Here is a 22,412-nt window from a genome sequence, read left to right on the forward strand (position 1 = left end):
GGTGCGTTTTTACAACCAGTAAATCTCTATAGATGAACAGATATGTATGGAACTTTGTGGAAAGGTCGGTCATGGGGCAGTGAAGTACAGATTAATTTTTCACACTGATTGGTCAAAGTAGGTCAAAGTGGGCGTGATGAACTTTTGGTAAATATCCAACATGTGGAAGTGGCAGATTTTGACAATTACATAGTATTTGCAATTGGACATGCACTGAAAGTGTATATGATAACATCGCTCATATCCAAACAGCTCACAGGGCACAGAGCTTCACTCATATCAGTTGCCGTTTCAGCAGAGTAAATATCAATATGTTCGATAAATTTTCAATCAGACTTAAAATGAAAAATGAACTATGACACAGGGGTTTGGTTCCATGTTCAAAAAACATGAGCTTTAAAGGTGCAGCATGATGCATTTTAATGTTGATAAATTATAACCACTTTAAAGCAAAATGTAACTTTGGTAGAGTGTTGTGTAGTCCTCTGGATGTGACATGAGTCCACATGGTGCTGAAGTATCCTCATTAGCTGCCCTGTGCTCCCCTGGGCTGCTAATCCACAACACTGGATTTAGATCTCCATTCACCTCCATACTACAGCAAAACAGCTCAAAATAACATTTATAACACAACACGAACAAAGTGGATTATGACAATGTAAAAAACAAGTTGTGGCACCCATTTTTTTTTTTTTTTTTTTTTAGAAAACTGACCAGCTCTTTTCTCCTAATTATCCTGTTTGAACTGGAAAGTAGACCCAGGAGGCGATATCTGCAGGACACCTCTGCGTAAAAGCCTTGAGCCCGGAAGAAACAACCTAGTAGTACTTTCAAAAAATAACTGTAACTACAAAAGCTTGACTTGATGATTTTTATATTGACATAATCTGCTTTGTTTTTTGCTCATTTCTTCACTAAGTGTTATTTTGGGGGCTGTTTGGCTGTGAAAGTGGTCTTGATTACAGCCCTGCATACTGCTACAAATCTCTGTGTGAATAATTCTCTGTTGGCTGCACTGCCGTCACTCTGCCTGTCAGCCAACTGCAAGCAGACAGGTTCAGGGTTAGAAGCAGGTCGGGACTCAAGTCTGTCACCTGCCAAAGACAGGCGCACGGCATCGGGATGAAAATAGATTTGCTCAGTCAGCGCCAAGCATCTGGACACGACCAGGGCAGAACTTTCTAGACACACACTCGGGTCACCTGTTGAGAGCAGGGCTGGGGGTAGAGGAGCTGTAGATACAATATGAGTATAATTTTTATCATTAAAGACCCACCTATTTCAAGTATTATTTCTCTTTTGGGGCTTCATAAAACCAGAAACAGGAACTTACTCCCAAAGATAACATTTCTAGTTCTTGATTTTTTTGTTCTTGAAAGTAAAACAGTCAAAAGGGAAACTATAGTGGGCTGTATTACCATCACACCGACACATTAGGCAAGGTCAACTAACAGCTGAGCTTCGAACTAGGACTGAAAAACACATCTTTCACAATGTCTCTATATTACATTTCCTGTAACGTTTTTGTGACATATGACATTTTTAAACTAATGCAAGGAAAAAGGAGTTAAAATTATGTTTCCACCCTTCAGCTCGCTTGCTTCTCTTAGATTCCCCAAATCTACTGGCCTTTCTGGTGTCAAACTGATTTGGATCCTGAAAACAGTGCAACAGCCCAGAGAGAGAAACTGCTCATGCAAACAAACCTACTGCAGTCAGACAGACTCCAACAGACTCCCTCCACCGCTCTCTCTTTGTGCACATTTCTCACTATGTTGAGCTGTCCAGCATGTTTTAAATCTTGCAATCTTGCAAACCACACACACACACACCCCTTCTCTTTCCCTCCCCTGACGCCCTCGCAGTCCAGTTGGTTCCTTGTGCAACGTGCTTGTGAAACGCGTTGGATCTTAAAACAGATGCCAGGAGCGTGGTTTGCTAAGAATGCCCCCCCCAACCTTGCCAACCAACATACACACGTATACACACACACACACATATATGCACACACTGCCCCCACATCCACCCATACTGTCGTGGTGTTTGCGAGGCTGCGTAACTGAATCCACTGGGCGAGCGGCTGCCATAGCCCAGCTGGCCCGCTGGCTCCCATGACAGCATTAGCTCTACTAATGAAATGAGAGTGTAATGTCCGTGTGTGTGTGTGTGTGTGTGTGTGTGTGTCTGTGTGGGTGGGTGTGAGGAGGGTATTTATCTGGGAGTGTGAGAATGTGCACATGTAAGTAGGTGTGCATGTGTGAGTCTGCTCTAGGTTTTGACCGATATATGTGGCCAATATTTGCCTTTTATTAAAGACCACAGATTTAGAAAAAGAAAAAGAAAAAAACAACCTGGAGAACCAGATAGTATGTTTGATTTGTTCATTTAATAGCTGAATTATGATTTTTGCAAGTTATTTGTTTAAAGGCAAGAGGGTATTCCAGAGTTTCTTCTATCACTGAAAAGGAGTGGTGGGCCACCATTTTTTAAAGAGTGGATAACAGGGCTGTAGGCTTGTGGCTGGTTGGCTGGTGGGAGGGACATATGCAGACCTGGTGTATTTTTGCATGAGTCTCCCTTTAAAGCTGGATGAGATGTAAGTGCATTTCAAGGTACATAACCAAAGCAATGCATTGTGAAGGCGAAATGCATTATGAAATGCATTTTTTTTTGGTTGTTTTTTTTTTTCCCCAATGCTCTCAGTCTGTCTTTGCCTCCGAGCGGACTGCTAAAAAGTTTCTGAAGTTGCATCATCAGACAGTGACAATGTCTGATTCCAAACGACCTGAACGAGGGGAGCGACACTGAAGCTGCAGTTACTTTGAGGACGACAACAACAATGAATTAGGAGATTCAGAGCCACATTGAGATTATGATGTGAATGCTGATCTGCTAACCAAGGCTCAGTGGGTGAGAGAGGAAGAGGAGGAGGAGGAGGACGAGGAGGAGGAGGAGGTGAGCTTGCCTGATTCCAAGATAACTGGAAATGGGAAACTTTCACCCACGCTGTAAGAGCGAGTATTGCTGCCAGCCAGGGATAAATATTGACCATCATGTCAGTATACAATAATTAGGTTAAAAATGATTTAATACACTACAACTCGCTTTTTATGTTTATTTATAATTCATTTAGGCTACCGGGTAGGCTAGAGTGCACTGTTTTGTATTGTAGATTAACTAAATTGGTCACAGAGCACATTATCTCTAGAATGTAGAGATAACGTGCTCCGTGGCAGATTTTTTTTTTTTCCATCAACCAGTCAATTCGTTGAAGAGTGGGTCGTATTTCAGTCGCCCAAGATTTTTTTTAGTTGACTACAGCCTTAACAACTAACACTAAAAGACTCAACTGTCTGGATTTCAATGGAGCCTTTTAATGTCCCTTGATGGTCTAAATGCTGTTGACAAGGGGAAAATTCTTCTTTATTTTTTATTTTGGAATGAAAAAGGCAAATTTGAAAGTTACTAAATATTGTCACAAATTTGCTACTACTTCAGTCTAACCCCATACGGGTCAAACCTTTGAGCTACCAGCTGATAACACACAGACGCTCCACCGCATCTACCGGTGTGAGAGCAGCGTCTAACACCACCCGTGGAGAAATCAGAGTGTGAGACGACTCACTGAGCTAGATGCATAAACATGTACACATTCACCTTATGAGCAGCATAACTACCATCTTTAGTAATACTTGGTAATATTTTGCTTCATGGTCCGACTCCACTGTGCTAATCAGTGGTGACAAGACAATGTCCCAGTTTAAGTGTTGTTATTCTGCTGATGTTTTACTAAAAGGAAAGCTATGTAAGGTTGCACAGAGGATCCTTCCGACTCAACTGACAAAACAGTGTAGACCAAGCATGGAAATTAAAGGTTGAGTCTGCATGATTTTCATTATCAGCCTTATAAAATGTACTTACCCCCCCATTTTTGTCAGCTGACTAAACATTTCTTATCTGAATCATCCCTCAATTTTGCATGGCACACCCTGAAACAGGAGTATAATTATTTAGAAAAGAGAACAGTCTTACATGAGATTTTTTCCCCATCTGATTCTAAAAGATGGGAGCAGCGAGTTCAAACTAGATTCCTTTAGATGAAAAATTTTAGCAATGACAAAATAAAGTGCACAACCAAAGTGAAACCAGATCTCTTTCTCTTCTTTGTTGACTGACTGTTCAATGTGAATGGAAACTCATTTGGCAAATTTACATTGGTCCAGTTCTGATGCTAATATTCACAAACTTAGTATTCTGTATATGTGATTTAAAATGTAGTGAAGTACAATAGCAATTAAGCAAAACTAACATCACTTACAGTAAAAGTGCATAAAAAACTTCTAAATTACAGTACTGGGAATCAATGTAGTTAGTATCTTGCAGCCCTGATGCTAACCTATGATTATATACGCACAATATTACCGTGTGCTTCCTACATAATGTGCAGTATTTACAATGATGTAACACACCATTCAAATTACTACATTGTTGTAAGACAATGTATTAGGAAGATTTTCATTTGGGGGCTTTAGGGCCCTTACATTGTACAATGAATAGACCAATGCAGGTCCAACAACCTGAAAGATTTTATTTCACCCTCTAATTTCACCCTCTTTCTTGTAATATAATTCAGAATATATAATTATAATGATTATAAATAGTTTTCTGGTATTGTTTTCACTTATAGTCTAATTAAATGGTATTTTTGTGGCAAATTTTCTAATGATTTTCTTGAAATTTCTTACTGATTTTTTTTTTTTTTTTTTTGCTAATTTTAAGATTTTTTTTTTTCTTTTTTTGGTCTAACTTTCAGATGATTTTCTTGTAGTGTTTTACTAATATTTTGCTAATTTTGTTTTGTTCCAGTAACTTTTAAGATTATTTGCTCATCGCCTTTTTTCCTCATGTTTCGGAAAGATGAAAATCAGGTGAGGTTTCAAATGGTTAACTGAAGAAACAAACAAACACACAAACAAACAAAAAAACATCTGATCGGTTGTGGGGGCCCTATATTGAGGAAGGCAGGGCCCTCAGTGCCGTGCCTCAACTGCCTGGTGTGCCTGATGCCTCTGTCTGAGCAGCCTGACAACAGCTGCTGTCGTCTGATCATCTCAAGCACGTTCAGGTGATAATCAGAGCAGGTAGTTGACCCTCTCCGTTTGTCAGGGTATGTAAACACCTCAGTCAGACTTTTGGCTTTTTGAAACTGCATGTGTCAACGGTCACAAGGCACATTAACCTGGATGTTGAATCTACAAAGCAAACAATATGGCCCAATGCATATAGTCAGATTATTAAATAAATCTGTCATTTGGTTTATTATATAAAAAAATGTTACTATGAATCATGCAACTGTTATAACCGAATTATTGCCTTAAGCTGATTACTCCAGTAAATGGGGCACTGGTGTACATGTAAAAATACTTCATGATATATGATTGGAGACCACTGCTTTAAGATGGGACGGTGACAGAAACTCTTCCACTGCACTATACAGGGAAAATACATTGCTGGAAGTTATTTAAAACCACAGGTTAAGACAAGACTCAGACAAGGCTCAACCTCTCACTCAAGTGTGGGTAAAAATGCTGCTGACTGAGTCTGGTGAAGCTCAGCAGCTGGACAGCAGAGGTCCCTCTATGCAAAGAAACAACACTGACAGAGGCACAAGACACACTCACACACTCACTCACACTCTCATGCAAAAACATTACACTCATAAACACACAGAGAGAGGAAGCGGGCCACTTATGAACACAACAATAGAACAGCCGACAGTGCAAGAGGGTAAATGTGATACTTCCCGGCCCCATTCTGAAAACCTCACAGCAGGAAAGGACATTATGAGATATTTTGAAATCTGAATCTAAAATTCAAACCAGCCTTTAACTGACCACCACTTGGCCTTCCAGTGTTATACATCCAAAAATAGGTTGTTGTCTCAATTCAGCATTTGCCACATCACATCTCAGCTTGGAGAACCAAATCTGCTCAAGCCTCTTCAAGCTTCCACGGTTGGTAAACCACAAACACCCAATTTGGCAACAACATCTCAGACAACTCACAGCAATTCTCTATTGGAACAATCAATGGGGATTTTGGAATGGGTGGCTTGTGGCAAGGCACTGGTGTGTGTGTGTGTGTTGGTGTGTGGATAACACGGGACAGGCTTCTGAGCACGTGTCCTGTGCAGCCGAGCCAGTGGGGCTCAGTGGTTTTATTTTTGGGGGTCTGCTGTGTTATTGTTGCCTTTATTATCATGCCTGCTGTGCTCAGTCAGCTGTGGCTGCGCTGGGTCAGAAATGGCCTTTCACTGGGAGTGCGCTGGCTAAGATTAGCTGAGATGGACATGGCTGACAGATAGCCAGGCTCAACGGTGGGGAAAAAACTGTAAAAGAGTATGAGAAGCCTTCAGGGGATTTGAAAACCCAGCCGTTGGCACTTTGAGGTGGACAGGTGGAGTTTTTTTATATAGTCCCCTGCCAGCCCAGCACCTTGAGGGTAGTGGTGGAGAGAAAACTGCGTTACTTAAAGCAAACTGAACTTCCTCATTAGCTACTCTGGGCTCCCCTCGCCTGCTAATCCACAAAACTGTATTTCTATCTCTCCATTCACTTCCATAGCAAAACCGCCCCTATACTTTTAGTACATAAAGACAAACAGAGTGGATTATGGCAATATAATAAGCAACAAGGAATTTTTTAGGAAATTAAATGTCTTTTGCTGTTTTCCTGATTGAATTGGAAAGTAGATCCAGCAGGGATTGCCAACAGCAAACTTTCACATGGTAACCTTGCAGCAGGAAGAAACCATTTTCACAAATAATTCTAACTACACGAAAAACATACTTTTTGTTTTTTATATTGACATCTATGGAGATGAAAGGACAAGCAGAACTACAATATTCTGGATTAGCAATCCAGGGGAGCACACAGCAACTCGTGAGGATATTTCAACATCATAACTGTACAACCCAACACTCTACAGCAATTCATTTTGCTTTAAGAGGAATTATTATTACTTTGTTGATACTGTACGTAAGCAGGAGTAAAAGTACTGGTGAAAAGTTTTAAAAATGACTAATGTAGTCAGAGTAAAAGTTAGTAAGTCACAATGAGAGCAATGCTCCATCTGAACTTTTTCATGTAATTCTAAAAGCAGAAGAACACAGTTCAAACTAGGTTATCTCAAAAAAAATCAGAAATTACAAGATAATGGTCACAAACAAGAGAAGGTCATATTTCTCTAGTATCATCTGCTGTTTACTGAACGAGTGCCTGGCCAATTTACTCTGGTCCAGTTTCTGTTACGTATGAAGAGCTGACTGAGTGTGCACTCTGCAGCAGCCATGTAGGTGAGGGCATGCATCCAAATACCCATTTAAATATGTAAATATGTATAATTAGAGTATACCCAGTTCCTTCTGAGTGATCTTCCAGCGTACTCAGTTGTATACCAACCTCATCAACCACCACCACAGTCTGCTCTGCGGTGGATATGACTTAAAGTCCAATGAAGTACAATACTACAGCAAAACGTACTGAGGTGAAAGCAGTTAAAATTAAATTCAAATGAAATGACTGACTTCAAAAAGCTACTCAACTGCAGCAATGTGAGTAAATGTAATTAGTCACTTCCACCCTTGATAAGGACAACAATGACAATGATACAGCAAGCGCGATAACCAGACCTACTGCCTGCTGCTCCTTTGAGAAATACTGAAAGCATGAAAAAGTAAAAGTATGCAGGGGTGTATAAGTGCAACACAATGATCCTGTCAGATAACTGTGTTGAGTATTTGCAGTGGCAACTGTTCGCTAAGTAATCGTGCAGCCGTGCAGCATTACAGTGGAGCGTGCACACACACACTGCCTGGCTTGTGTCTGCGGCTGTGTTGGAATCTGGGACGCTGGTTGAGTCACCGGCTGGTGCCACACATCCAGTCTGGCTTTACTGCAACTGACGGCAAGAATGGGCACTGACCCACACACACACACACACACACACACACACACACTCACGCCTGCAAGCATACTGGCATGCCCAAGCAGAAACTTGCAAATGCAGAGGAAAGCACATGAGCACACAGACAGGAAAATCAAACATGTTTATAATCTTATAATCACACACACACGTACGTTAGAATACATGTGCTCACATTTAGACTACAAATAAATATGCAGCCACATGCAGAAGGCACTGTGACATCAGCAGAAATGGGCATGGCTAACCGCCCCAGTCCCACCCCTGTCTGACCCTGCCTGACTCAAACACAGGCACAAAGAAATCTGCAAAATGTGTTTCTAAACTCCAGCGAATAACCAGGGCATAAACGCGCTCGGCGGTGACGTCACCAGCAGTGGATACACCACTCCTCTCTCACGCTGCTTTCCAGGTCACCATTAAAAAAAAAATGTCATATGCAGACTTTCAGCAAAAACAGGAAGTCTGCTGGATGAAACTTGCCACAGACAAGACTTGCTTCATCTCAGAAGCTGCTGGGGTGAAACGGCAGCACAGTAACAGTCTTACCGCACACTGCCCTAAGGTCTACACACGGAGCAGAGCAAAACAGCTGATTGCATGCACTCATACCCTTTCTACACACACTTGCCTCTTTGGGCTGTCATGATTATTTGTCTGCATACATGAGGTTATCTCTTGTGTTGCTGCTTAAGTCCGAGTTTGGGAGCAGAATATCAAACTCCTGTTGGGTGTCACCCGTTCTCAGAGTAGGGGTGTGAACTTGTTGCATGTGGCTGTACGTTTGACGTGTAGACTGAGATGGCAGCACTGGTAGTAAGATCAAGAAACTAAGCTTCTGGTCGAGAAAAAATGAGTCACACCATATCTAAACATCAACATATTTTGTGGCTGCATTGTCTTCTAAGTCTATTTTCTGCTATTCTGCCATATGGCTGAAATGGTAAAATGTGATTTAAGGTCAATTTTCCCTTCAACTGTTTGGCTAATGCTCTATTTTTGTAACTCCTTTTTTGTAAAATACTGTACTGTGTAATCTCACATGGGATGGGTTGCTTATGTGGTATGGCACAGAAATCTCTTCATTCATTCATTCATTCATTCATTTACTGACATAGAGTTATTGTACATATTACTAAGATTAATCTGCAGAAAAGGTAAAACCAAGTGTAGGGTTCAGGTATTGCGAACGTACCCCAAACATGAGTGCCTCCGACAGTGTCCAAAACCAGATGGCGCCCCTTTCCTGGCCAGACGTGAGTCTTTGCTCATTGTCCCTTGAGCTGCTCACACATGCGAGACTCTGTGAGCTGTAAAGTAAAAGCCAAAACCATCCGCACCAAACTTTTTACTTAGACTCACAAATGTTGCAAGTCAGCCAATACTTTTGCCCCGGTAGACCTCCTGGTGGGTCTGCATGAACTCCATGAGGTTTTGTATGGTGGAGAACGATGACATGCGAAGATCCGGGCGAGAGGCAAAAAGAAAACTGATGCAGGCGGATGATCTGGCTAAATCTCTATGCCTGAGGATGCAGAAAAACTGTGGAGGAATGTTACGGAGTCCTTCGTCTGACGTCCCAGGCAAGCCTGAACACGGCAGGCTGGATGGTGATACTCAATTAGTCTCTTCAACAAGGGAGGAGCAGACAGGGAGCTGAAGTCTCTGCTGTATCAGACAATTCTCCGCAGTTATCTCCCCTTTCTCACTGGTTTGTTGTTGTTGTAAATATCCAAACTGTTCCCGGAGTTGACCTTGCCCACATTCCTGGATTGATGTGAAATGGAACAACTCCAACCTGTCCACAGGAATATCAAGAGATGAGAAGACGGGAGGAGAAGCTACACGCAAAAAGTCTTCAGCAGCAGCTTTTGTTTGCAGCTCTGCCTTCCCTGTCAGTCACTCAGCCTGTCAGCAGGAAAGAGGAACTCAAGAGGGCTGAGCTGTTTCAGAGCAGTGACAGTGCAGGGCAGTGTCAGCGAGCGTTGACCTCTTCCTCCAGCAGTGTGGGAGCTTGTGGAGTCCCCAGAGGTGGCTGTGGGAGCCAAGGAGGTCCCATCCAGTCTTCAAGAGTTGTTGTGGCAATGTTTTCCTTCTTCTGTATTCGTTTTTTCAGGATATCCAACGCTGGAACAAAGTTAACTCAAAAGTTGGTTTCAGGATACAGGCAAATGCTTCCTTGAGGCCATGTTTCCAGACAGCCAGAGCAAAAGCAGCGACGGCTGGCTTTGAACAGCCGTGAACAGTGAAGTCTTGTGAGACAGAGAAAATACTCCCCAAGTTTAGACAGTTATAGCGTATCTTGTGGTGAGTCCCGACTTGTCAATGGGAGATCTGAGTCTCCTGCTTGGCTCATGGGTGTTTTTGTGTCTGCCTGTGCTAGCTTGGCTCAGCCCTCGTTGACATGTGAGATCGAAAGACCTCCTGACCTGACACCCTCCTGCTGCCCTGCAGCTAAATAATTATAGGGGGGTATTGTTGGCCTCGGCACTGGGAGGGTGGTGGGGTATTGGATGGGTACACAGGGCAATCGAGGTCTATACCACAACCTGGTACACAAATGTGCCACACACATCACCAGGAAGGTTGGTGGTTGATGAGCCTGCCTTATGTTTCCTCTTCATTTCAGTACATGATAGGAATCCATACTTCCAAAACTATAGTTCACAATACAGTTAGACAATGTATATGAGAGACAGACAGTCAGAATGGGCCGGTACTGGCCTTCAGAGAGGTAGTTCACTCATTTTGAAAAATATTATAGAATGACATAAAAACAGAAGGGACAAACTAAATATAGGCACTCTCCCCAGGCAAGAAAAGTAGTACTAGGAGAGGAGTGTGAAGATAAATTTCATAGTTCATGCACACTCATTATCACAATATGTGTGAAAAGTTAGCAGTTGGAAGCTGGAAGCTAAAACACCTCCGGTTCTTGTGTCACCCGCTATGGTGTCACTCAATAGACACATCTCCAAGAGACAACACTCCTTCCTCTACCCCGTAATTTCACCATGTACCATATTCTGATTTATGTTCATGTTCTATTTATGGATATTTTCACTATTTTCCCAAGTAAACTCAAATGTAAAAAACAAACAAACAAACAAAAAACTTACATCTCTGTACCTTTTTTTTGTTATTGCTATGGCATTAGGAAAGCTGCAAAGTTTAAGACAGCTATTTCTGTGCTGCCATCTTTGATTCTCTGCTTCCAGTGGGGAGGACATGCTGTTTACAGCGCTCAGGGCTGAGTTTGTTTAACCATACTTAAAGTTAAAAACATTTCAGCTTTAGAAAAAGAGGGCATTAGTCACATGTCAACAGCTAAAACCACAACAACCACTTCCCTAAGCATTTTGTGAACGCTGCAGTCAAAAAAGAGGGTATGTTATACACACACTTCTATCCTCTTCATCTGGTATAAGACATTTGGCATTTGGTGTTTGCTTTTATCCAAAGTGAATTATAATAATACACTTAGGAAATACTATAACAAATAGAAAAATGGCTGTAAAGAAATATCTCCAGATATTCTAGTATGGTGGGCCCCAGTAAGAACTGAAACCTAACCCTGGCAGTGTTAGAGACTTGTTCGACCTCTGGAGTGGTGCAAGAACCCCAAACCACAGGGGTACTACAACATTGGCAGAGTTACACAGGTACACAGGAAATCAGACCCCTAGAGTCATACTCCACTGACTGAACTACATCGAGAATTGCTCTAGGGAATCTTATGGATCCAATAATCGTGGCCCCACATCCCAGGAGTGACGTAGAGTGCTAAAACTGGGCCAGACAGAGGAAAATGAACAGCAGTCAATGCGACTTTTCCAAAAGACAAGCTCGCTAAATTATCGGGGGGTTTTTGGGGTTTTTTTTACTATGCATTGGTGAAAACAACCATACAGTGGTTAAGAAGGTGCACATTTCTGTGTGCATTGATGAATGAAATCTGGAACCATTAACACCTCTAGTGAACACCACAAAGTGGAAATCCTCTGAAGTTGCCATAAATTTACAACCACTGATTTCACGTCAGCCTATAATTACAGTTGTCTCTTGCTATAACGCGGTTCACCTTTCGCGGCCTTGCAGTTTCGCGGATTTTTTTTAGTGCAATTTTGCATGCTTTTTTTTTTTTACTGGACTTATTTTTCTACGAAGGTTTGAACTTTGAGAGTGTTTAAACAAGAGAGAAAAGTGAGAAAATGTTAACGTCTGTCTGAGAAAAGTGTATAAAGTGTGTAGTGAGGGGTTTTACAGCCTTAAAACATCTATAATAATTGTAAAAAATAATCCTGACTACTTCGCGGATTTCGCCTATTGCGGGTTATTTTTAGAACGTAACTCCCGCGATTAACGGGGGACCACTGTATATCTTCATTATAAATATTAGACCATGTATCACTGACAGTAATATTCAGAATTAAACGCAGTGATCATTTTATAGCATGTCGTTACACTTACCACCATTTCTTTTATTCTGATTAGCAAGTGTTCAGCACTGCCCCCGATGGCCAAAAGACCATACTGCACTCTTTTTTCTGGCCAACAGCAGTCAGTGGCCGTGGTTGGTCTAAAGTTGCTGGTGTGTCTTGCGCTTTGTTTTGTTTAATTCTGCTTTATTTTGATGCACGCTATATTGCATCATCTTACTTTGCTGATTAGCTGATTGACGAGATCCAGGCAGGCTCGTTCTCTGTGACAGGGGTTGTTGAAGTAAACTTGTCAAGCGTATCACATTCATTTCAAAGTGCTAAAAAAATCACTGTGGGTATCCCAGCTCAGCACAGGCAGCTCCATTGGCAGAATAAATTAAAAACCAATGTGTACTGAAATGGAAGAGCCAGACACAGATGACGGGGAGGTTTTAGTCCAATCAGACAGGCTCATCAGAGCATGAAGTGAAGCTAAACATGTGCCCTTCGATCTGCTGTGGTTTGCACTGGATGTTTGGGGGTTGGGGGGGCTGAAGGGGGAAACAGCCTGAGGCCAGAGCAGCTGTCATTAAGGACATGGGGAAGTTTAAACATTTAACTGGATGACTTGGCCCAGGGCAGAAACCACAACAGATGATGACGCTATGAGACGCACTTCACTGATGTAAAGACGTGAGCATGATACAGTGTCCTCAGAGAGTCAGAAAAATGCACAAAAAAAAAAATGCACAAATAAATTGACAGATAATTAGGCTAGATGGAAAAACAGGCAGACAGACACAGCAAGAAGGAAAATAAAACTCTATCTATCCACACGCTGAAACTGACCCTTCTCAAAGGACGCCTGGTGCAGTTCCACTGAGCTCAAGAATGTCATTTTCCAACCTGCTCTCCTGAGTTTGCTGTTCATTTTGTGACACGGCATTAGTAGACAGAATGGACTTATGATGTATTTGTGAATGCTTATACTGTTGAATGTTATCAACTGTTGCGTACAAAAGTGCACTGTTTTACACACTTTTTTTTTGTGCTGGCCTTGTGAAATGAATTTTCACTCAGGACAATAAATGGTATTGTCTGTTTATGAGTAGTTAAAGACACAGCAGCTGGCGTGTATTTGGACTGCCTGGGGGAATCTCAAGGGCCAAACACTCTTTATCAGAGCTGTTTTCTCCAGGAGGCTGCTAGCACTATGCTTAAACTGATATATCAAGGTGATATTGCTTTTTTGATGAAGGACAATGTCAAACTTTTGTTTTTTTATGTGTGCGCTTTAAAAAAAAATATTTAGGATACCACAGTCATGTACGTAATGCTTAGTGGTTCACTGTGTATTTTCCTCTTTAGTTAATAGATGTCAGGCTTCCTTTCCTACCTGCAGCAGAGGCCGTTAACTGCAAGTCATTTTCGTCTGGTATGAAAAACATATTCCATAGACCTGAGAAATGACCAGATAAGGTAATCACACACAGTACAGTTCTGCTTTACTGTTGTTGTCTTTTTTTTCTTAAATTGCACTCAATGTACTTAAGAGGCTAAAATGTTGGATACTGGCCAGTAATGCTATCCTCCTCCAATACCACTGAGGTTTCTCCCTGACCACAGCTTACTATATATGTATGATATATATGTGCAAAATAAAGACTGTTGGCAGGTTCAGAACACAAATCAACTTTTCAGTGACCATGATGTCTCCTACAACTGATGCAAGCCAACGGAATTGGTTTTTAATTGTTTGTAATTTATTTTTCTTTGTTGGTTGGTTTCTTTGTTTTGGGTGTATGGTTTGCAAAGACATAGCTGCTTGAAAGTTGGGGAAATTTTGTCCTGCTGATGACATTATGCTGGGCCACTTGTTTAATTGTGTGGATACTGTATCAGTGTGTACTATAATCATGTATTATAAAAGCATCATTCCTTAAAGATTGATCAAATTTGAAACAATAGTGTCCGAATGAGTGAGAAGTTTAGGGCTGGTGGCCTGATGATGATGTTGTGGCAGGCCAATCAGGTTTATATTCAAAATTCAAGACCTCGGTATGAAAACCCATCATTCCACTAAGTTTTATTTAAAACAGGCCAGCAGAGGCTCAGAAATCGCAGATGACGAACAGATGGAGCCCAAACCATAGTCCCTTCTCCGACCTTCAGTCAAAGGGGACAAATACAACACCAGCCTTCAAAAGCACACATTGGTTCAATCCTTTCTAGAACATCTAGACTTTGAGGGCAAAAACGAGGTGACATATACTTTGACAAAACGACTGACCATACGACATTAAAAGATTTCTAAAAGGATTTCAGTAAACACCATGTCTTTCTTTACTATTATATCGTCATGTGTTTTAAAAATAGTGAACGATGGCTTTATGGTAATGATTAAAATGCCAAATAGCATTTTACCATGGAAGTCCTCACATGCTTCCCCGACGCGCCTCTGCTGTTTATCCAAAGTGAAGCCTATCAGTATACAAACTGTCCCCAGCAGGGAGAGACACTCACTTTATCATCGGTGACGTTAAAAGCAGAGCCAGTGATACTGGAGCGGGCTTTTGTGTACTTGTGCTTAATGCTTTGCTTCCTGCTGTTCCATCCCTCACTGCACTTTCCAGGCTGACGGACTCGCAGAGCTAGTCTACTTGCTGAAGACGAGCTGGGGTCTGAACCTGGAACTTCCTTGCAGATCCAAGTAAATTCAGTTGACACAAGGGCTGAGCGGCTGAATGGATACAGTTCAATTAGACTGGTGGGGAACACCATTTCCCTTGAGCTGAATCCATTTTTTGACAACTTACATTACCTTGACCTTTAATTATTTAAAATGTGTAGTGTCTTTAGGGCAAGAAACCAAAACGAAGGAAGGCCATTCAGGGACAGAAATTCTGCTCAATTAATTTAAAATGATGTGAAGCCAGAGCCTTGCTTGGGGTGGTATTGTGCTGTTGCCTCCTTTTAGGAATTGTGAGGACTTAGATTAGATTAGATCGGATTAGATTTGATATACTTTATTGTCCTGAGGGAAATCTACTTTGGACACAAGAGTTAAATTCATAAAAACACATAAAATGTATAAAAACACACACAAATACACACTTACCCACTGCATCAGCATGCACACGCACACACACACACACACACACACAAAAGCATGGAGGAAGGTGGGAGGGACCTGGATGAGGTACTGAATCTCAGGTAGGTGTTGTGCGAGTGCAAATTAATAGAGGTCGAGGGATTGATCAGTTTGGCCAATTAATCAGCACCAATAAGATGCTTTACAAATTACTGGTATCAGCAGAACGCAGCTCCAATACACCCGACACGACACAAAAATTACTCCTGAGGCAAAGGGGACAAGTAATTTCAATGTTTCACATATGAATGAACATATGTATAACATATGAATAGAATAATACTTAAAGTGCTGTAAATGATAATGAAGCAACATTATACAATAATTAACTTAATTCTGCATAAGCCCGAAATATTATAGAGAGATTCCTACAGCAAAGCTCAATTTTGCAGACAAACTCTTGTTTCCTCTGTTAAAATATGAGACCTCTCAACTGGAATAAGTGACTTTGACAGGAAAAATCATTCAAAAAAAAACAAAAAAAAAACAACAAACAAAAAAACACAGCTCCCACCCACTGAGTTATTTAACATACTTTTTTTTTTTTTTTTTGGTTTTCAGTTTCAGATTTATTAATTACTTTGAGTTCGATTATTTAGTTCTTCAGGTTTATTTATATATTTATTGCGGTATTTATTACTTTGAATTGATTCAGTTCAGTTATCCAGTATTTCACAAAGTCAAAGACTGTTAATTTCTGACAATTTTTTTTTTTTTTTTTTTTTTGTGCGAGGTGAGGGGGCGAGGGGAGGGTGTTCCATTGGCCAATTAATCAGTTATCAGTTTTTTCCTGCTCCAAACTATTGTTATTAAATCCACTATCGGATCACCTTATAGCTTCAAAGAAGCTGTGCACAGCGTACGCTGAGGCTCAGCAGTGTTACATACCGGTGCCTGGTGGACAGGAGCATGTTGTCATGGTCCTGTATTTAGCCTTTTGGTTTTGGACTTGGTTTTTTGCTGTTGGTCGGTGAGTGTGTTCTGTTGCTCCCAGTGTTTTCTTTCTGTTTTGGTGTATTTTGCTTGGCCCTGCTGTGCTGCTCCTCCACACCTATTCCCTGTCAGTCTCGTTACCTTGCCCAGTCCCACACCTGTCCTGAGTTGTGTTTCAGCCCTGATTGGTCTGTTCCCTCCCCAGTGTTTCCCTCAGCCAATCCTCTGTTCTCCAGTCTTGTGTTCCAGCCCCTTCCCTCGTGCGCCTTGTTTCTCCACTGAGTTCCTTGTGTATTTAAGTCCTATGTTCAGTTTAGTTCTTTGTCCGGTTACTGTGTGTTGTTCTTGCTCTGTGTTCTCCTTGTGTTTCCAGTGCTCCCAGTGTTTCTTCGTGCTGCTCATGTTCCTTAAATTCTTTGTTTCTTATTTTCTAGTTTTAGTTATTAAATAGTTTTGCATTCTTCAATGAAACCTGCTTCGGCTCCTGCATTTGGGTGAACAGTTAATTTTAGTATATGTGGCTCCAGTGTCAACAAGCAGTGTTAGTGCCCGGCTCATCCCATTGAGCTCTACAGAGATGCAGAACTCTTCATTGCAATCCACACATTCCAGAGAAGTTTCCAGGAATAAAACAATTGCTTCATCTCGCCCCTTGACACACTTAAGGGAATTTGGTCAACTTTAATTACTTTTCTGGCTGTGACTTAGATTGGAAAGGGAGCTTTTCTCCTCAGTGTTTAATAAGGGTCTTGAGCAGGCTACTGGATTTAGGAAGGGTAATGAGAAGAAACAAAGAATTGTGGTGGTCTCTGGTAATCACCATGGATGTAAACAAACTGATTCTGTTGGTAACACTAGTTGTGGGTCACATAGCATTTCTAAATAGTCATAATCAAAGGGAGAACATGCTTCAAGGCATACCTATGCATTTGCACTCACTGGTAAGGTTTTTTTTTTTCCTCCAAAGTAAAACCCATCAATAACAAAAATAAAACTACTTGATCACCACAAAAGTTACAAGGCCAGCTGTGGGGAATGTAACCGATCTTGGCTGAAGTGTTTGTTTTAACCTGCATGGAGGAGCAAATAGGTGAGGCTTACCACATCAGGACTTTGAGATGTTAGCTGAATTATCAACCACTGCAACGTGGAGTGCATTGACTTTACTACTGTCTGAACTTATTGTTACTCACTGTATTATCCCACATGGAATCCCAGCATGGAGACTAAAACAAACCACCAATACGACTTGCAAATGAAGAAGGAAAAAAAAAAGACATCCATGCTTGGAAAACAATTGAAATACCAAAATTCAAAGAAAGATGGTGCTTTCTGTAGGATAGCACAGAACATAAACCCATGACTGACAAATATTATAGCACTTTTACACATATGAGCAAGCATGAGCAGTCCTGTTCCATGGAGAGCTGAGAACCCAAAGGTGTTCATTGCAATATTTTCTCATCTGATTTCACTGATGACCAAAACCTAAGCCAGAGTTGTTTAGTTGGAAATGAGAACGTGCAGACTGGTTCTAAACTGGACAATGAAGTACTGCAAATACTGTTTTTTTTTTTTCATTAAATATATTTTCTTTTCTTTCCTTTTTATTTATTCAATTCCAAAATGTAAAATGACCTCAAATACTAATTGGCCCAGATTACATCTTGACTCTTATAGCTTCTGTAGCATTATAGACCATGAGACCATGTCGCATGGTGATCTTACACTTTAAATAAAGATTGATTGATTATAGAGCCCATTTTCCACTGCCAATAGCAGAGTAAAAAGGGTTGTAATACAGTAAACCAGTCCTACCAAGACCCATGTGACAGGACAATCAATATTCTGTAATCTTACTCTCACTTTTGAGGTGGTCAAACAAAACACTGGTCTGAGATCTGTATGGAGGGGCTACAGCAATGCTGGCACACTGCCTCTTAAAATAGATCACTCCAGATTTATGGACACAGCATGTTAATAATATGGAAGCCAGTGGTTTGCTGGCGAGCTCCAGCAAAAGCCATTATCTTCCATTATTACTGTAATATCCTCTTAAGGAGAAACGGTGGGACCTGCATGCAATTAAACAAATCAAGGTGTAACATTTCGAAACAAACAAACTAAAAAAAGAACTAAAAACCCAAACCTCAAAGACGGCTTTTACTGCACTCTTACAGACCGGCCTCACATGTGTAGACTTTTAACTATAGGAATGGTTTTCTTTCCATGTAGCTTTCTCCTAGTTTCCTCAGATGACCTATAGGTCATGGCTGCTTACATGGAAAATCTCTCTCTTACGTCACTACCCCAACATCACCGCTTTTTCCTGTATTGGCATGGCTATTTTCCACTTTGAAAATCAGCAAATGGTTCCATAAACTCACTCTGATATCTAGAGTTATCATACACATCTGAATTAACCAATAATCTCTATACATTTCATTGCATCATGGGTTTTGGCAGATGTTTGTTTTACCCATGTACACCTCTTTGCAACTTGAACCGATTTAATCAGCCCCATCTGTTGTGACGTAAAAGGGACACATGCTGCCCATTTGCAGTCATGAGGAATAAAGAAATAAATAACAGTATAAAACAGTAAATGCCAACCTTGTGTTTATTACTGAGAGATGCTCCTACTCTTTCTCAAGATCCTTGCATTTACTGCTGCTGTACTGCAGCCTGAGGGCCAGATACATGCAGTCCATCTGCCGGCAAGATCCTTTCTCCACACCCTGCATAGGTTTGACCTGTGGCCGGCATGCTGAACGCTGTGCCGAACACCTTAGGCACAAGACAAGAGCCTCTCTTTCATCGCAGAAACAAAGGAGTCCATTGAGACAACACTGGTCCAGACGTCAACAGAGTCATTAACCCCATGATTTCCCACAGTTACCTTTTCATCAGATCAAACTGGGCTTTCTCTTTCTTTTTTGCCTGAGCAAACTCATGACATGCAATTTGATGACGTGAAAAAGCAGCTTATGTGACAGTGAAATGGAGCAAAGACAGACTTGCTCCATCTTCACCTATCAACCCATGAGCACTTGGAATCAAAACAAGTTCAATGGGGTCACCATGTGCTCAGAAGACACCTTTGTCCTTTTGCTCAAGTGTCAAGAAGCCTTTTAAGAAGTAGACATTAAAATCGAAACATTCCACACGATCTTGTGATCTCTGGACAAGAACAACTTTTACAGACAAAATTCAGCAAAACCTCATCCTCAAACAAAAATGCAGCTACTCCATGTAATCTCTGTGGTATAGTTAGACTTTAAAGAGCTCACTGTACCTGGGTGTGTGTGCCAGGGTGAAGCGCCTTTGCAGGGTGATGCTACGGTTCATCAGGAGCTTGCGGAAAAGCAGCGGCGAGTGGCGGGGGGAGTTTCGTGGTGAGTTGCGAGGGGACATCCTGGGGGATCCGCAGGGCGAGCCCCCGGTGGACCGCGGTTTCAGCTTGATAGGCTGTGTCCTGTTTGATGGGGAGAGACCCATCTCCCCAGAGCTATCCGAGAAGGCCTCGCTCATGCTGCTGTGGATTGTACCCCAAAACCTTTAATGCTGCTGAGTCGCACAGACCGTTTGTGCAGCTCTCTCAGTCTTGGGCAGATAGTCCAGGAGGTCCAGCTCAAAGAAGCGGTGTAAAAACCCTCAAGGGAAATCGTAGAATAACACTGAAGTCTGTTTCGTAATGATGCCATTCATTTTCAGAGAGGTACTTGAGGGACTCTATAAATTCCCCCTTTCCTTTAAAGCTTGTGAATCTTCCTCACCTTGTTCAACAGAGTTCTCTGCAAGGTCTGTTGATGGACACAGACAAAAGTGCGGGGATTGCAAGCCCTACCCTCTGCGGTGAGCCCTGTTTACATAGCACCGAGCCTTGCCCTCCCCCCTCCTGCCTAAATATGGCCGTGCTTAGCTCGTGCCATGGGTGAGCTGGCCGCCTCCAGCCATCCCTTCATGCAGGAGCCGACCGCTGCACTCCGTGCGCACCAGTTTACTTTACATCTGTTTCCTTCCTCGGTCCATCAGTGCATAAACATTAACCAGTGATTACAGCTCTGCTTGTGTAGACGCATGCCAGAGCCGCTGTGCTGAGAGGCTAGAGCCAACATGGATCTTCATTATGCTCGTCAGTGGGGCCCCACTCCAAATCTCTAAAATGAGAGACAGCTTTAGATAAAAGATGAGAGGAGTGCTGGTTACGTCACTGAGACGTTCACTTGTATCTCAAGTGAATAGTGATTTCCCTGTGGGGCTGAGGGGTGATGGAAAAAGAGAGTTTCATCTGTGACCCATAGACGGCTACTGACCCTTACCCCCTCTACCCAAAACAAGACCTCTTGGATTCAGCCAAAATACACAGATTAAAGTCCTAAATCTGCTTGGGCCTAAATGTTCCCCTGATGGGTATCGTGCTGTTGATACAAGTTTCTCCTATCTTACGTAAGGTCAATCGACTCACCTTGTGCATAACAACTGTGCCAAGTCTATTCTTGTCAAAATTAAAAGGGATGAGATGAATCGGTTTTCCTTTCCAAAGCAGAGTGCATAAAAGTGGTCTGTGATTGGCTGTGGATCAGCGGGTGGCTGAATATGGCTGAGAGGAGAGTTTGACGCGATGCTTATCACTCACTCTGAAGCTGGCAGCAGACATAACCAAATATGACCCTTATGCTGGAATATCATGATCATGATTCAGCATGGGCTGCGAAAACATCACATTTCTGTCTCAATATTACACTGTCCAGCAGCTGAAAATGGTAATCTCCAACATCGTCTTGTTATGATTTATTTCTTTATTTCTTAATTCATTTATTTTGTTTTATTTTTTGTCTCCATCTCTGGTCCCAATCAATCATTGCTGCAGTGTCTCTGCACTGCACTTCCCAAAGACCACCTGACAATCAAACAGTATGGCAAGTGTCAAGTTTTGAGTTTATTATGTTGCCTTGTATTGTATCTTGAATCTATGTCTGTTCAGTCAAGGTAGGCATTTCTGTTCATGTTAGCTACTTTTTTTCTCTTCATTCCAAACAAACAGGAAACATAAAATGCATCGCTTCCTGTGCAAATGAGGATTTCCGTCAGCAGTGCAGAGTAAAGTATTATTACTTTAATTTTTAGCTATCCCTGACATGTTTCCATATATAAAAGAATAATAACGGCTCAATGGTTATTGCAAAGTACAAAACGAGTCCAGCAGTTATTATACAATGTGTCATAATGGCTCTTTGTCTCTGCGTATTAATTTTAATGAAGAGCAAAAATAGCAAGATAGATGGGCTCTTCAGCCTGAGGAGCCGACTGCCAGAGTGTTGATTTAATACAGGAGGGGTCGGGAAGGGTCAATGCAATGAGCTCACTAACCAAAACACAGCTGTTGTGTGAAGTGCTGCCAAATGTAACCAGCAGATGGTGCTGCCACAGCTCTCCTGCGTGTGAGAGCGCCCACATCAATGCAGACAAACAAATACACACACATCAAAACACACACACACACACACACACACACACACACACACACACACAGTATAAACTCAAGATCACAAAACACTCAATAGCATTTGCAGACTACAAACCAGAACACACAATGGAACCTAAATTAGAAAAATTCAGCTTATTATTTATCTATTTGGTGGTTGTTTGTTACCAAAGCATCTTTGATCACCTCTGCTGTATACAGATTTTGCATGGGTGGCCCCAGTGGGGTTTGAACCCTTAACCAGCTGAGATGGTCCAACTCGCTTGCTAACACAGCATATCACTAAACCAATGTCTGAATAAGGCTGAGTGGGAGAATTTGACTGAAAATACAAAAAGCTGTCAACTGCGTGGGCCCAGTCAATCAAACTGCCGTTATGAGTCAATGGGGAGGAATGCCACGAAGCCGAACCCTGTGCTTTTTCCACAAGTAAATG

General features: G+C 41.7%; 1 protein-coding gene across 3 annotated transcripts in view; it reads right to left on the reverse strand.

Moving 5' to 3' along the window:
* The window catches only part of LOC115357591 (cAMP-specific 3',5'-cyclic phosphodiesterase 4D), a 119,612-nt gene that overhangs the window by 51,655 nt on the left and 45,545 nt on the right, over positions 1-22,412 (reverse strand). Inside the window, exon 1 of one of the 3 annotated variants that reach the window (XM_030049147.1) lies at positions 9,179-9,636. The exons of the other annotated variants lie outside the window; for them this stretch is intronic. Coding sequence (XP_029905007.1) covers positions 9,179-9,255 — 77 coding nt within the window. The 5' untranslated portion in view covers positions 9,256-9,636. Of the gene's footprint in view, positions 1-9,178; positions 9,637-22,412 lie in introns of those variants that run through there. 3 annotated transcript variants of the gene reach the window in all.

This window comes from Myripristis murdjan, chromosome 4, assembly GCF_902150065.1.
Source record: "Myripristis murdjan chromosome 4, fMyrMur1.1, whole genome shotgun sequence".
Classification (NCBI taxonomy): domain Eukaryota; kingdom Metazoa; phylum Chordata; class Actinopteri; order Holocentriformes; family Holocentridae; genus Myripristis; species Myripristis murdjan.